The sequence below is a fragment of the Rhinolophus ferrumequinum genome, chromosome 21 (genome assembly GCF_004115265.2).
Source record: "Rhinolophus ferrumequinum isolate MPI-CBG mRhiFer1 chromosome 21, mRhiFer1_v1.p, whole genome shotgun sequence".
Lineage (NCBI taxonomy): Eukaryota > Metazoa > Chordata > Mammalia > Chiroptera > Rhinolophidae > Rhinolophus > Rhinolophus ferrumequinum.
In genome coordinates, this window is record NC_046304.1 from 925,785 (window position 1) to 942,612 (window position 16,828).

General features: G+C 54.0%; 1 protein-coding gene across 7 annotated transcripts in view; it reads left to right on the plus strand.

The window, feature by feature from the left end:
- The window catches only part of TOM1L2 (target of myb1 like 2 membrane trafficking protein), a 105,925-nt gene that overhangs the window by 70,844 nt on the left and 18,253 nt on the right, over positions 1-16,828 (plus strand). For all 7 annotated transcript variants that reach the window (XR_004421292.1, XM_033090089.1, XM_033090091.1 and 4 more), the window contains exons 5-7: positions 4,900-5,034; positions 6,438-6,596; positions 9,223-9,339. Coding sequence is in view for 6 of the 7 variants with exons in the window: in XM_033090089.1 (XP_032945980.1) it covers positions 4,900-5,034; positions 6,438-6,596; positions 9,223-9,339 (411 nt within the window). In the remaining variant the exon portion in view is untranslated. The remainder of the gene's footprint in view (positions 1-4,899; positions 5,035-6,437; positions 6,597-9,222; positions 9,340-16,828) is intronic.

A 16,828-nucleotide genomic window follows, 5' to 3' on the forward strand; every position in this document is an offset into this window, starting at 1 on the left:
CCAGGGCCTCACAGGCTCCTTCCTGGACCAATCTCCCTGGACCAGCTGGAAAAATGCAAGAGACTTTAGGTAGGGGTGCTTTCAGGAGGGCTGGATGACCTCCCTGGGGAGAGTTCTTCCTGTCCAGGTTGAACCTCCTGTCCAGCTTCCTCAAGAACTTCCTCTTTGGCCATGACTAACCAACACAGAAAAGCAGGCAGCATTCAGAGCGAGCAGATGGCTTGGCTTCCGTAATGGCTAAAGGATAGCCAGGATCAGCCTTTTCTTTTCTTATACTTTTCATTGAATCATACATATATACAGGAAATCGTGTATTAAAAAAGTATATACAACTTGATAAATTGTTACAAACTGAACATACCCTTGTAACCAGCCCCTATGTTGTGAAGCAGAATATGACCCACACCCAAAAAGCCCTACACCCTGGGCTGACCACCGCCTGCCTTCTCACCGAATGGATGGGTTCTCCTGTTCTTGAGCTTCGTCTGTGTGTCCTCTGCACACGCGCTCTGTCGTGTCTGTGAGTCTGGCCTTGCTGCGGTTGTAGGCCTCGCCTCATCGCGGGGTGTCCCGTGGCTCACATCTCTGCTGGCTCTGCTGGGTGAACCCACCAGTTGATCTCTCTCTCCCACTGTCAGGGGACACTTGTGTTTTCAGGTTTAGGCCATCATGAAAAATGCTGCTGTGAGCATGTAGCACGTGTCTTTAGGTGAGCATATGTATTCATTTTTATTGGGTATACAGTAAGTCTAATGTGTGGAACTGCCATCTGTATTGGTCAAAACTGGTTGAATATCAGCCACTTGATGTGGCTAATACCGAGGTGAAATGGCTGGGTGGTGGGGAAGGCCTGGTTACAGCGGCGGTCTCAGCGCTGTTCTCCCCCCAGCATGAGTTTCCGTTGCTTCACATCCTCACCAACACACGGTGTCTTCTTCATCCAGCCCACCTGGTGAGTATATAGAGGTCCTGCCTCCTGTCAACCTTTTGTAAGCACTTTGAGGAAGAAGGTGATTGTATTGACATGTTGACATACTAGCTCTTTTATTGACGTGCTGGCTCTCTTGCCAGCCAATGAATGGCAGCAGGACCTCAAATAAACACAGCTAGACTGCAGAGAGGGCCAGCTAAGTATGCGGGTGCCAGAGCCACGAGGGTCTCTTCACCAGCGTCATTATCGGGACATTTCTTGGCGCTCCTCGGAGCCCAGTGTTGGGAAGTGGAGTTGGGTCAGTCCCAGCTTCCTGTTCTCAGGGAGTTCTGGGAGCACTTACCCGACTCAGGTGTGAGGGCTGGGGCCTCCCCTGCAGTGGGCGCGTGCCGTCTCCCTCGTAGCATGGGAGGAGATAGTGGAGAGCGGAGCGACCTTTCAGGCAGCCTGTCACCGCTCTCTCTCCCAGTCTGAACTTCCTGCAACTTTTAGTTTTACCCTACTCGTGCTCTCATGGCTGGCCTTTGGCTGCCTTCCTGTCTGTTTCCTCGCGCTGAGTCGCATTTGTGGGGAAGACAAGGTTGCACCCAGTCTGTGCCATCCCTCAGCCTTCCGTTGAAATGGTTTTCCGGAACGGAAATGATGTCATCCTGGTAGAGGAACCTCAGCGCTCTCAGGCCTCTCCTGCTTCTCTCCCTCACTTGCGCCCCCCCCTTCGCCCCCACTGTGCCCAGCAATAGAATCTAAAAATACTCTCTTTCCACTGAAGGTTTTTCTTTCCACTGAAGAAAGCGAGCTGATGGAGGTGGGGTGGGGTGGGGTGGCGGGAGCTGGAGGTGTTATGTTCTTGGAAGGTATCCTCTGAGGTGTCACCTGGTGGCCCAGCCCTTGGCCACTATCCGTGTGGACGGGTGGCTCTCTGGGGACCCTGTCCCTGGGAACAGAAGTCTGGCCCAGGAGCAGAAGCCTCCTTTTGTCCAAAGAACAGAACCATAGTTTAAATCGGTAATTGTTTATTGATCTGAAATTTGATGATTCAAAACTTGTTTCTGTCAAAACAGAAACGAATAGGGTATGGTTCACGTTTGTATAAGGTTTTAGTCTGAGGTTTGGTGTACAATCCAAAGGAATGAAGGAGCTAAAAGCATGATTTGCTCTCCCCTCTCCGTTTTTTTCTCCTCATTAGACTTTCCTCTGGGTTTTTTAACCCCCTAACGCTGTAGGCACAGGCAGAAAAAGGGAGAATTACATAAAGAGCAGTGAGGTGGCTACTCGGTTATTCACCAGCCAGCACCTGTGACAGGGACCTGTTAGAGGGTGCCAGCACTGACGTGTCACTCTGCTTTCTGAAAGGGCAGCCTGCCAGCACCACCTCTGTGGCTTCCTGGCTTCAGGATGGGGACCCAGAGCGGACCAGACCTCCTAAGGTTTTCCGTCTTTCCCCTGGAGTGGATTCCCCATTCTCAGCTGGGTCAGCTGTCTAGAGGGGTTCCTGCTTTATCACTATCACCTCAGTCTGTTGACAGCCTAAGTGGCCATCTTCCTCTGTTCTCTGAAGTATGACAATAAGGACGCTTAGTAACCGTGAGGACTGAATTCATTCTAACTTGACAAATGCTGACTGACTGGTTTCTCTGTGCAAGGGCGAAACTCAGTGTGTGCCTTCAAGGGTATGACCTGCTGGGAAAGAAGACAGGAACACAGCATTTGGGCACCGTCCCAGGAAGATGCTAGAGGCACACAGCATCTCTGGCTTTCTCCTACTTCTGTGTTTCTACATATGACTGTTCCTTTAAAGGCGCCCCTCCCCCCACACCCCATTCCCCTGTTGGCGTCAGAATCGGTAGAAAATGTTGCCATGAACATATGTTCTGTTAGCAGCCATCTCACCCAAGTTGCAGTGGGGTTCCATACAGGGGTTGAAACAGTGGCAGGTGGGAAGGGTGTGGATTAGCCAAGACTGCTTGGTTGTAAATAACAGATGCCAACTCCAGGTCGCCTAGGCTGTTTGTCATGACAAGGTAGGGCGTTCCAGAACCCTGGAGTGTGACTGGGCCTGGGGAAGGGACAGAAAGGACCAGGAAAACCCTCCAGATTTTCTGTATGTGTACAGCTCTCAGTACGTCAGCTGCAGCTTTCCGATTGCACAGGTCCTGAACTGGCATGTGGCTGCCTCCCAGGGCTCGAATCTCTAGAGGACAGTTTCACCTAAGCCTAGAGCAGCGCAGCAAGCCCAGGTTGGGGCCCAGCTCCTAGGAGAAGAAGCTGATTGGCCCAACTTAGGATGTGTATTTCCCCTCCCTTCCTAGTGCTCGGGGGAGGGGGGTGGCAGGAAGGGGCTGTTGACTCCCTGACTGGGCAGATACCACAAGAATTATCCAGTGACTGGAGAGAAGAATGATGGCTCTTTAATCTTCATTCTTCTTATCTCATATTTAGCTGGGATGCAGAGCGAGATGAATTAAAAGGGCTGTTTGTCCTCCCATGGAAATAGAGGCCTAACGGGGCACCCGGGAGGACCGTTGTGCTTTTTTCTCCCCAGCCTCCCACAGGAGGCTGTGAAACTAGTCTTAGACACTCAAGTTTAGGCCCTAAACTTAAATGCTAATAGTGCATTTTGAAGCTGGAGTCACAGGACCCAGCTGGAGTTTGAACCAAGTAGCTTCAGCCAAAGAAGCTGGGGGAGGACAGGGCCCTGGGGCACTTCCCAAGGACAGGCCACCTGCGGGGATGCCCTCCAGCTGGTTTCACACGGCCCCCCAGGCCCTTCCTCCCCACCGAGACTCCAGAAGGAAGTGTGTGCCCAGAGGGGCTGTCCTGATGCTGGTGTTTAAGTCCCTGAGTATGCAAATCAAATACGTGCCTGGAGGAAGCGGGCTGACGGTAATGCTTGTAGTAAGTGAGATGGTCAGTGGTAATTAACAAGGCTTTTTGGAAACTGACCTTTTCACTTCAAATGGGTCTGCTGGTTAGAGATAGAGTTACCATGGCTGCCTCAGGATTGGTTGGAACGTGTGGCTGGAGCCAGAGAGGGAGTTAAATGCTTGAGACAACAGAATTGGCAACAGAACCGTGGGCGCCAGAGGCTCTGCCTACTCTGGGTACGTATGGTGACAGGGACAGCTCGAAGAACTGGGCCCCGTTTTGGGGGAGCCCTTTGGCTATATTTCTTTTTTAAAAAATAATTCTGTAACTTCTAAAGAACAGGATATATTTTTTTAATTTTTTAAGATTTTCATTAATCAGTGATAAGTAGCAATCTATTCATATTTCAGTCTTTTCTTCTCTGTTGCTTTTTCATCTAAGGGAATCTAGTGGTCATGCTTTCCAGTGGATTCGTCCATGTGGGCACGTGAGCGTTGACATTGCAGGCAGCACGGGGCTCTCCCATCCCAGAGGACGGGCTGGGCTCGGCTTTAACGTTGTCTCATCTACTGAGGAAACCTAGTGTCCGCCTTTCTTCCCACTCACACGTCACTTTCTCCTTTCCCTTCTGCTCAGCTTGCCTACGGTTCCTGCCTCCCCTGAGGAGAGCTCAGCAGAGCAGAGGGCAGGGGTGAACGTACTTGTAGACCTGAGGCCGATGGCAGCCGGGGACATGGCGCCAAGGCGTCCCCTTCTCGCCCTTCAGCTAAACATCACCAGGAAGTGGTGTCCTTGCGATCAGGGGGATGCCCGCGTTGTAGGATGCACCACAGACCTTGGGTGTTATTCTTCTGTCTCTTCTCCAAGGAAATACTGCATGCTGAATTAAGTTTTATGTTTTGTTCACGCTCAGCAGCACCCTTGAAAACCAAGACTGTGCCAGCTGCATCGTGGCTGTGCTGGCTGGAGAGGGCAGCGCTATTTGCGTTCGCGTGTAGGAGAGCGTTGGCCTCTGAGAGAGAACCTGGGCTGCTTTGGGTTTTCAAGCACCGTGACAGCCTTTGGTGAGAAACGCTTCCTAATGGGCCTGTTTTGTCCTCCAGGCGTGGGCTGATGCCTTTCGAAGCAGCCCTGACCTCACAGGTGTTGTGCACATATACGAGGAGCTGAAAAGGAAAGGCGTCGAGTTCCCGATGGCGGATTTGGACGCTCTGTCTCCCATACACACACCTCAGCGGGTAAGCTTCCAGCTGGCATCTTCTGGAAAGACCTATTGCAAAACAGGCCAGCCACTGCCACCACCCTTCTGCTGCTCCGTTTGAATTATTCAGCTTGTCATCATGCTTTCTTAAAGCTCCAGGGCATTTCTTTTTAATAACAAGGGGAATGCAGGAGCGAGACAGCTGGTTGACTGGTGATTAAGTGGCAGCAGTGTCTCGCCCCAGTTTTCATCCTGACAGTGGAGGAATGGAATAGAGGGATCAGTTCAGACGTTTTCATGGAAATGGCGGCTTGGGTGGAGCCATCCTGTGAGGGTCATTAACAGCTGCTTTGCAGACGCTCAGGAATCTGGCGTGGGGGTGCCGGCATCTCCCTTTGACAGCACTGGAGCACCTCAGTGTTGGCATGCTGACGTCACTGAGCATGGCACAGAGAGCAGGTTTTGGTTTTTTCAGCTGTACAAGTAAATCAGATGGATCTAAAATTTATTTTGAGCAATGAGTTCAGCATCAGCCTAGACACCCTTGGATTCCATCAGCCTTGGGATTCAAAGCCCATGGAAGGCCCATTTAGAGTTCTCTTGCTGAAGCTCTTACAACAGGGGCAGCTCTGTGCTTCAGAATTAGAAGCATGCAGGCGACGATGTTCGTCCTTTTCCAGCGAAGCTAGTACGTACCTCTGCTGGCTGGGGAGCAGCCCTGGCTGGCCGGGGCAGAGAGAGCCAGCAGCTCCAGGTCTCATCTGAGCACTCTGCCTGGCTGGCCCCACTGGCCCATCTGTGAAGCAAGGGTGAGAAGGACGGCGTGCCTGTGTGGTCTGTCGTGTGGACACAGTTCATTAATGCTGAGGAGGCTGTCAGCAGTGCCCAAAGGGAAAACACCAGGAATCATACTTCCAAAGCAGTGTTTTCACTACGGTGCCTCCAAGCCACTCACTATGTGTGGAACAAGCATATAACCTGTCTTTTTCTTCTAATAACGACACAGAACAGTATTGTTGTCCCTATAATTACAACGAACATTCAGTAAATTGCATAATTACTATTTATATTTGTCTCCTTGTAAAGACCAAAATGGAATCTTCTGGTACCAAATAAGGTTTCACGAGTAGCAAGACTTAATAGCAGCACCCCTCTGCTGGGGTGCTTAGGTGGTCCCCATAATGGGAACCACGAGCAGTGCTCTGTCCGAGTGCTCTCGCTGCTGCCTTCGGAGCAGAGCGAAGAGCCACTGGTAGCTCCCTTCTCAGATGGAGAGACTGGGGGCGGAGAGCGTCCTCAGGCATCCCAGGCCAGCAGTATAGTGGGCCCCTGCCCCCTGCGGGCAGCTGTGGTGCGGAGGGCCATGCTGGGTGGGGAGGTGCCAGGCCCAGTTGCACAGGCAGCCCAGGTGAACAGAGGACTTTGTTGTTGCCCTGCCAGAGTGTCCCGGAAGTGGATCCAGCCGCCACCATGCCCCGGTCCCAGTCGCAGCCGAGGACGAGTGCCAGCTCCCATTCCTCGCCGCCTCCTGCTCCCTACTCCGCTCCGCAGGCCCCGGCTCTGAGTGTGACGGGCCCCATCACCGCCAACTCAGAACAGGTACTTGCATACCTCCAGGCCACAGGCCAGCCAGCCGACCGTCCCCATCCACCCTTCCAGGGGACATGCACAGAGCCCTCCCAGACGAATGACACGCAGATGGAAGGTCCGCGCCCCCCCTCCGAGGACTCACAGTCGAGTAGGGGACACAGGTGGAAAGTCACTCAGGACAGTGTGGTCATGCTGTGAGCCCAGCGGTGAGCAGTGCCTGGAAGGCAACCCGGGGAGCTGACGAGGGCCTTGCCGGCCACGTGTGGTCCAGAGGCGCAGGGGAGTGTGGCTCTGGGAATACCCGGTGGAAGGTTCAGGGGAGGTGCAGGTGCAGGGTCCAGGTGGGGAGGAAATGGTGGCAGCAGGTGAGGCCCAAGGCACGGGAATGGAGTTGAGTTGTGAAAAGCCTTGTGTGTCATGCAGAGATGTTTTGATTTATCCTGTGAGAAGTGTCAGCCATCAGAGGCCGGTGACCCCATCAGCAGGGCAGAGGCCACAGGCCGTGGCAGGAAGGCCTTCAGGAAGCGCTCTTCCTGCCTTTATCCCGAACACCGCCTCCTTCCCTGAGTAATTTCCTGAGAAGCTAATGCCGGTTAACCCCAAGCTGGATATTTTTAGATGAGTTGTGGAGACTGGTCTTTCGGTGAATCTCTAGAATTTCCATTCATTAAAATTTGAGAATTGGTCAGACTTGAAAAAAAAAAAATCTATCCAATGTTTGCAGTTTCAAAGTCTTTATTTAATATCTGTGACAATGTCATCATTACAGAGCCTCATATAAACAGAGGGGTCAGGTGCTTCTCTCTGGTTAACGAGGTGTTGTGCCAGGGCCCCACCTCTCGGTGCTCTGCCGGCTCCAGGAGGGAGTGTGGTTGGGCAGTCAGACCAGCCTGCACCATCTCCGCTCTGCTGCTCACTAGGAAGCTTCGGCCAGGTCACTTAGCCTCAGTCTTCCTGTCAGTAGAATGGGGCAGTAATCCTTTCCTCTCACCACGTGGGGCAGTCACGGGCCAGTGGTAATCACCCAAGTGCTGTATGCACTGCTGGGGCGGGGTGCTGGAGTGCAGGGCTCACATTAACTGTGGGCCTCACTTCCCTGCACTCTCCCTTTGTCATTACCCACGATGGCCGGGGACCTCTGGGGAAGACTGTCTCCGGCTCCAGGCTCTGCTCCCATGGGCAGAACTGTGCTGTCTTCTGTTAAGAGGGAAGGTGAACACTTTTGAAGGGGGATGGCCACTGAGACCCCCTGCCAACTCGCCCAGTGTGCTTGAGAGCTCGGGAGGAGCCCTCCCAGCAGCCAGAAGAGTTGACAGGAGGGTTTGGAGTGATGCCCCCGAGGGAAAATGAAAGCAGAGCTGGGCAGGAAGCCAGCCTGGCCTAGACACCCCCGGGCTTCAGACCCACATGGTTTCTGACTGCTGCAGGCCTGGGTCTCCCCAGCCAGAAACCTCTTCTCAGCCAAGACTTGGGCCTTCCGTCTATCAGGCAGAGCCAGAGGTGGGCAGGAGCCGCAGTACCCGGCCATCACCCTGGATGGCCATTCATCCACCCGTCCATCAAATAAACATGTATTGAGTCCTTTTGTCCCTGCTCCATGCTAAGGGTACAGACCTCAGTCCAGCAGGGGTCCCTGTCCCCAGGAGCTCTGCCCAGGACGGGGGATGGGGTGTGGGGGCCCTGCAGGGGGGGTGGGAGTGCTTGGGGGCACGGTGGGGGTGGGTGGGTGGTGGTCAGAAAAGGCTTCTCTGTGGAGAGGGGTCAATGCAGTTACGAGCAATAGCAAAGTCCAGCCTCTGGACCTTCTAACAGGAGAGGGACCTAATCAATATTGGGTTTATGTGTGCGTCAGCACTGTGCGGGCATTTCCCCATCAGTCACAGCGCCCGTCTGAGGTGCGGCTGTCATCACCTTTCCACAGGTGAGGGGACTAGCTCAGAGCAGTTAAGGTGCCCCCTTATGGATGGTGCCCCTGCAGCAGGGGAGGCGGCCCGGCCCAGGCTCTGGGGGCTCTGTTGGATGGGCAGGTTGGGGAGCTTTCAAGGGGCAGTGTTATCGCTTGGCAGGGAGCTGAGTGAGGAGGGGGTCTCCCCTGGGGTCTTCTCTCGCTCCCTCTCCGTTAGTCCTGCCACACCAGCAAAGTGCAGGTAATGCAGGCCAGCCTCTCAGAGGACATAGTATTTAGATTATAAACTCCTAGGGGCCAGAGTCTATAACTATTAGGTTTCTCAACAAGAATTCCAGCCCTGACGGGACCTTGGGGATCACGCACTGCGTCACTCTCACTTGAAAGAGCACAAACAGGCCTAAGAGAATAATTCCCTCCTCACGGTTCTGTGGTGGGAGCGCTGAGGCTGCACAGCACAGGGCCCACTCCCTCCGACATGCTTGCCCGCGTGGCACTGCCTCAGCGTCACAAGCAGAGTCCCCAGTGGCAAACTTTTGGTCACCGGGGTGTCCTCACGACCCCACTCGGTACTCTCTCAGAGCGGCCGTCACCCTCACATGCAGACCGCAGTGAGACGAGAAGGCTTCTGCTGCTGCACCGATTCAGAAGTGTGACCTGATGTCACAGTGGATGGGACTGTCACCAGCCAGGTACAGTTGACTGACCTCTCCTTTCTGGCCCCAACAGATTGCCAGGCTGCGGAGTGAGCTGGACATTGTTCGAGGAAACACAAAAGTCATGTCTGAGATGTTAACGGAAATGGTCCCTGGGCAGGAGGACTCGTCTGACCTGGAGTTGCTGCAGGTAAGGAGACCTCCTGTCATGGGGGCTCGGGCCTGGGGGCAGCAGTGAGGGAGGGACCGAGTCCACGTAGGCCCGCTCAGCTTCACACTTCCAGGAGTGGTCAGAGGCCAGTTAATTTGTTTCCTGATTATAAAATACCATTTGCAGCATACATGCCCTTGGAAAGAAAATAGACATACAGAGAAGACAATAATAATTTTCTTTAATGCCAGCATCCACAAGTCACCACCACTGATGTTTGGATATATTTTCTTTCAAACGTTTTTCTGTGTTTATGTCCAATGTAGTTGAGATGATATTATGTGTACGTTTTGTGTATCTCTGCTCCCTCAACATTACATCATAACCCCTTGCAAGGGGACCTTCACTCTTTCCTGCACATGGCAGCCCTTCTAGTCACACCGTACCCCCAGACCTTCCTGAGACCAAGATGGAGCTGAACCTCCTTCTCTCTTCCCGAACACCGAGGACTCCCAGGCTGAGGGTGCTTATGGGATAGTTTCAGGGGCTCGGTTGCTCACTGGCCTTTCCGCCTCTGGACACCCTGCAGCTCTGGGATTGTGGCAGAAAGAGGTCCAGGAGCAGGGCTGGCCTGAGGGGATGCCCTCAGACTAAGGCCAGCGACTCGGCCTCAGGCCTGTTTCCCAGGCCAGCAGGTCCAGAGCTAGCTAGCAGATCTTCACCGTGGCAGCAGCATTGCCCTTAGAAGCAGTGACCTTCTGAAGGGGGTGGTGGTGGAGAAGGGGTGCTGTAAACTGCAAGTGACAGGATGCTTGAGTAAACAGGTCAGCAGCCGGACTGGCCTGGCCAGCTGGCCTGAGTGCTTCGCGACGTGCCTGCTGCTGCCGTTCTTGTCTGGCGCTCAGAGTCGTCCGTCGTGGCCCCCTCAGTGCCACACCTCCCACCCTTCTGTTGGCACACACTTGCAGCCTGTGAAGGCTTGGCTCTGATGGCCCTGTCCTTCAGTAACACACACAGCTGGAGTGCCTGACCCTGGTCCCAAGCTGTTTCCTATGCCCCCTTCGTCCTCCCAAGCCAGCAGCTTCGGGGGGAGGCTAGGTGAAGGCCTGTTCTGGGCCTACCACAGAGCAAAGGCCTAGAAGTACAGAGATGCATAGGGCTTGAGATCCCTGCTTTGGGGGAGCTCACAGCTAGTGCAGGAGACCGGAGAACAGCTCATCTCCACGAAAACTACCACATCAGGCTGCTCTTGGAGCCAGGATGAATTCCTCTCTGCTGGCCCAAGCGAGGACCCCTGAGTGTTCCCTTCCTAGTCCCCGACCTTACTCTGACACCTGCAGCAGACCAGGCTTGCCTCAGCTGAGCAGGTCCAGCTGTGGGACCCTGCCACATTCCGTGGGACCCCGCATCCCGTTAATTCATCACTGGCCTCCACTCTCAGCCTGCAGTCGGGGCTTCTTCCAGGCAGTACCCAAGGCACTGGAATCTGAGATCAGTCCAGAAACAGTCCAGAAACTGAGAGGGCCCTCTTGAGGCAGCTCGGTGCTGTGTCAGCATCAGAATTCCTGCTGACAAGGGGTTTGCAGTGGACAGAGCCCAGCTCCTGGCAGCAGGGGGTAGGCTGAAACAAAGCCAGCGTGCTTCCAGACAGGCCAGAGCAGACCCAGACAGCAGGAATACTCTGTGTGTGTGTGTCTGTCTGTGTGTGTGTGTTTTTTTAAAACAAGCCCATCAGCCAAGACAAACAGAACATAATCTCCTGGCGTCAGCTCACAGTTTTCAAAAATAGGTTGCTTCCCATGACGTTTTCCTTCCCTCTGTTTTATTCCAACTCTGAGCCTACCAGCCCTCACTGCTATCTTATAAATCAAACAGAGAAAGAACGGTCTGGGTATCAGTGGGCGGCTGTCCTTTCAGCACGGAGATTCAGGAGTCGGGGCAGCTCTGTGTGAACAGACATGGCTCCCTGGCTGCCGGCCTCGCTCCTCAGTTCCTCTTGACATTTTCCTCCCCTGCTGCCCCCCGGCAGTCAGAAGCCCGCCAGGCAGGGGTCTCCCAGGGGTCAGGGCCACCCCGAATGGCGAGCCTCCCACGTGGGAAAATGGCACAGTCTGCTTGGAAAGTGACGGGATCAGAATGTGCCCCGAGGACCCTCGGTGCAGCTGGACAGCTGCCAGATTGCTCTGGGTAGAAGCTGTCCAGAGCTCACAGTGCTGGCCGGGGCCGTGGAAATAAACACATTTGTCATCAACCCAAATGTTCGTGCCAACAGAAGCTGCTCCCGACTGGAGCGTAAATTGCTGGGTAGGAGGCGGAGGAAATGGGAAGAGAGGAAATTGGAGGTGTCAGCCCCAGGATGCCCTGGTGTGGGCAACCATAATTAGGGGTGGGTTATGTCCCGATCACTTCCTGCGCATCACAAAGCACTTTCAGGTGCAGCCTCACACAGGCCTGCAGAGGCGCCGAGAAGCTTGGTGGGAGAGCTGTTTGCCGGAGGACGAGTGGGTGTGTGACTCGTGGTTGAGGGAGGCTGAGGCTGCTCCACTCCACTGTGCTGTCAGCTTAGCTACAGCCCCTGGGGAAGGTAAGCAGGACCCCCAGGGGGAACACAGCACCTCCTCCAGTGTGTGGAGCCCTTAGCTCTGAACTGGGTGAGAGCCCAGGCAACTAGTCCAACTCCACGCCTGCGCTCAGATTCCCTCAGCAGCAGCTTGCCTGTGCCTGCCTCGTTTTTTTTTTAACATCCTCAACAACAGACTGTTCAGGTCAGCCCATGGAAGCACTTCAGTTTCCACTCTCATGTCTTGGTTAGACTTGGGGAAGCATCATAGCTGGGCCGAGGACCTCGCTGGGTTTACGTCTTGGTCCAACTGCTGATGAGCTGGGTGACGCCCAGCAAGTGCCTATCCTTACGTGCGGGAGTTCTCACTGGCGCCTGGGAAGGATTGGACAGCATCCGTTTCCAGGGCTCACTAGCACAGTGCTGGGCACAAAGACGCCATCCACAGGTGGGAGCTTTTGTGGTTATTACCAGCACAGCCTCCTACACGGCAAGCTAGTCTGTCCCCGTAACTGCTGCCCTTGGCTATCTTCTTCAGCAAAGAACAAACCAAATTCCTCTTTCATGTGGGAGGTCCTGAAATATTTGAAGACTGCCCATGGCCCAATCTCTGTGTGGCCGTTGGCAGCCCACCTTGTAGAAGACCAGGCAGTTCTCAGCAAGAGGCAGACGTCATAAAATCGAGAGCTTCCGTCAACTGAAAACCGCCCGTCTCTTTCTCATGTGGCTGTTGAGCCATATCTTCCCAGCCTGTGCATGGGCGCTTGGGTCCGGGCCTAAAACGAGGTTCTGCATCTCTGTCCGCTCAAGTGCTTGCCCTTGGCTGCAGCCTGTGTCTCTTTCATGATCCTGATGCTGTCCTCCGGTAGCCTCTGTCCTCCCAAATGAGCTTCTTAACCTTTGTCTTTCAATTAATAAGAACTTTTAATTAATTCAATGATGCTAAAATTTAATTAATTCAATGATGGGCATTCCTACTTGGCTGTTCATCAGATAATAACAGAAGTCTTCCTCCATGTTTTCTCTTGAAGAGGCAGATGGTATATCCCCCTCTTCCTTCTTGCTTCTTCCATCTCATTTCAACAAAAGACTGAATGTCCAGGACCATTTTCTCTAGAGAAATCTAGTTTATTCTACGTGTTTAGCTTCATCATTCCTCCTTTCTCTTCAACAAAGAATGTGTTCTCCCTCCCCTCTGCTTTGCAGCTGTAGCATGCAGATCTTCAGGACGTTATTCGTGCTCTTTAGAAGTTGGAGCCGGTTCAGAGGATACCCATAACGATGATTAAAAGGTTGTTTGTGAGGTGGGGATGAGAGTGTCCCTTGAAGAAAAGATAAAGGCACTGGGATTAATTAGAAGAGAGAGGATATTTTAATAAGATGTTCTGATAGGCAGAGGGCTTTTGCACAAAGAACAGAAACCAGATGTTCTCCCCCTGTTGAGAACCAGATAGAGAAGGAGGCCAAAGCTGAAATTTTCAGCATTTAGGAAATTCCTGTCGCAGCTGCTGGTCAGTGGGCAGGCTGTGGGCGCTTGGTATCTCAGGACGAGAGAGGAGTCGCTGTCTGAGCTGTCAGAGGTGGAGGGAGGCAGAGGAAGACCTCCCAGCTGCGCCTGCGGTGGTCTGGCTGGCGGTGACCCTGTGGAGGCCACGCGGCCGGCTGGCATCTGCGGTGGCAGAATCTTAACATTCTGGCCCTTCTCTCTCCTTCAATCTCTTTCTCTTTTTTCTTCCTCTTTAATCTTTTTTTTTTTTCTTTTTTTTTAAGACAGTAACTTAAAGGTAAGAGCACAGAGGTGGTAACTTTGTCTCTGCAGAGAGCCCTGGAGATACGATCCCTGACTGAGAAGCCCCGGGTCAGACCCCTGAGTGCTTCTCTGGATTGGAGCGCCAGGCCGGGCCTGTGGGGCAGGGGCGGTCGCAGCAGCACTGCAGCGGAAGGCCGTGGGGGTGAGGCAGCAAATGCACGGCCGGCCGGCAGAAGCAGACGTGCTGCTACCGTCCATGAGCTCATGTGCCCGTGGGTCGCAGTCTGCCTCCAACCGGAGGTCATAATGTTAGAGCTAGCAGAGGCTCAGAAATCATCTAGTATTTTCCAAACATTTCTATAAAGTTTGGAACCCTTTTCTCTACAAGTAAAGTTCTACAAAGCACTGTGATGTTTAAAACAGATAAAAGCAGAGGCGCCCTGGCTGCCGCAGGAGTGCCGCAGACCCAATGCTGTGGAGGCACGTCCGTGGGCTCTGCAGAGCTTCACCGTTTTTCCAGCCCCCTTGTTTTACCCAGAGCGTGCTGGCAGCCTGGATCGAGTCACGGCTGCTGCCGCCTGCCACTTAGTCCCCAGCACCCAGAAGGGACCGGGCTCTGTCGGGGAGGTGGGATCCAGCCCTGCTCTCCCGTCTGCGGGTTCTGGTGCGAGGGGCACTCAGAGGCAAGTCTTTGAGACACTCCCTGCAGTCCTCTGAGGAATCTGGCTTGGTTCTCCTTTAACTGCAGTGGGACCATCCCTGAGGCCTGCTCTTTGTCCCGGGGCTTCCACGGTTAGGGTGGGGTCGGGGCTGGGGTTATTGGAGATAAGTACGAGCCAGAGGCTCAGCTAGAAGAGTTCCCACAACATGGGGTGACAGCGCTGAGCTGTGTCTAGAGTGCTGCTCAAGTGCTGAGCAGGGAGGGTGGTGGGGTCCCCAGCAAACCTGGGTGGGTACGGAGATGGATAGCTGGGTAGGCGTGTGGGAAAGCCGGCACTGTAAAATGTTAATGGTAGAACTGAGGCGTTGGGTACATGGTGTTCACTCTCAAATTCTTTCCGCTCTGCTCTGTGTTTGAAAGTTTTTATGATTAAGTGTTGGGGTGGGGAAACATCCTGGAGCGTTGAAGGAAGAGTAGGAATTTGCTTGATGGAAAAGGAGGAAAGGAACAGTGCAGGCAGAGTGCCGACTTCTCAGGGCAAGCTTCTGCAGGGGTGGCCTTGGACCTGTTTCCCGTGACACACTGCCACATTCCCCTGGCTGGCATGTCCCGCATCTTGGAATTGGCCTGCAGTGTGGATGGGAAGTCACTGACCTCTTCCTTTTCTACTCCCCAATCCAGCAATCCAGGGAGCAAGCCCCAGACGCAGCCACACTTCCCTGTCCTGGGACTGTCTGCTGGGGCCGCCTTAGCTGAAGGGAGTAGGCCCGTCGCTGGGACTTGAGATCCTTTTGCTCATTGGGGATTGTTTTCAGGCACCTCGAGTGCTGGTCTTGTTTATACTGGGCACGTGCCCAGGGCAGTGAAGTGAGTGGTGGCCCAGGAAGAGCTCATGGCAGACAGCAGACCAGCAGGGGCTGTGTCTCTTTCCTCTGTCTCGTCCAGGTTTGGTGTGGAGAGACGAGTTGTGAGTATCCAGTGATTTCCTAGAAGCCCCCTATTTTCAGAAATAATCCTGTCTTCTCCAAAACCTAGAATGTTAGTCTTAAGAGAACCAAGAGTGGGAATCTGTAAGAAGCCAGAAGGTCCAGATGCTGGCTGGTCTTGCTGTCCCAGGAGAGACTGACAGTGGCATTCTGGCTGGGCAGGGGGCTAGCAATAGGGTAGAACAAGGCAAAGGGCAGTGTTTCCATAACCAGATAGACAGGGCCCAGCCAGCCAGAGAATCTCCAAATGAAGCTTTTTGCTCAGGGTGGACACCCCGCTCTTGTGCCCCGCTGCCTAAATCAACGGAACTTCTGTCTTGAAAACTACAGCTGTGCTGATACTGGGCTGAGCCACATGGGCCAGGCTTCTTTCCTCAGCTGTCCCCGCTCTTGGGGAAGAAGATCGCATGAGTGTCCAGGCCTGTGTCTGGCTGGCCGTGATTGCCTTACTCTGTCCCTACCTTGCTCTTACCAGCCTAGGTAAGAGGATCCAGCCTAGGACACTCATCGCCCTTCAGGAGTGAAGGAGGGGTGTATGTGCGTGTGCGTGTGTAAGGGAATGCTGTTGCATCCCTCGGCCTAAATGTGGATGGAAGGAAACCAACTTGCCTTTATTCTCTCAGAAGCACTGAAGGAGTGGCTCCTGTGTGTCAGTGACCGGTACTGGGAAAACAGGGACAAGACATGCCATCTCTGCCCTCCAGAAGCTTTAGTCTGGGGAGGGGGGCAGATAAGAATGCCCCTGTGTGGTGACACCATGCTGCAAGGCACCCTGGGGCCTGGGGGGCAGGAGGGGCATGGGGAGGCCCCGATTTCCTGCTTTGTGCTTGATCAGCTGGATGATCAGACTCAGCAGATGACTCCTGGGCCATTTCCCTGTGTGTGGCATCCCCAGGGGATACACGATGGCAGCTCCCTCACGGAGTCTAGGATTGGTAGGAGGGGAAACCTAGCCAAGCTAGCCCGATGATGAGACAAGATCCAGAACTGAACAGAGGTCACGTATGTCTGCAGGGAGTAGTTCTACCAGCACATTTTCAAAAAGAGGTAGTTTTGAGGCTGAGCCGTGAGAAGGAAGAACTCTGCCTCACCCCTGGTCCCCTTCTCTCAGCTGCCTCTGGTGTCCAGGTAGGTGGGGACAGCATGTCACCTCTGCTGGACCCACTGGGACGTGGCGCTCTTTCCACAGGCAGTTCCTGTAGTCAGGGATGCTGTGGGGCCAGCCTGGCGGGGCTGCCGGCTCTCGCCTTTGTAGGTCCTCAGCCTGGCCTACAGGGTGGCAAGAGCCCTGGCAGGTGTTGAGGGAGCTCCGCAGCAAGTTTGAATGAGAGCATGAGTCAGGCTGCTGTCGGGGCAGGGAAGGCCCACGGAAACCAGGCGTACAGCCTGTCTGCAGAGCCATTGCTTTCAAGGCTGAGAGGGCTCCGATGGTGACTGGGGGTTCAGGAGAGCCATGTTGGGGCTTTAGGAGCTTCTGAGACCTCAGCAGGATGACAGACATGCCACCAACACGCACCTAATGCCGTTGTAAATCACACTCATGCTGTTGTCAGGAGTCTAAATGAACTGAG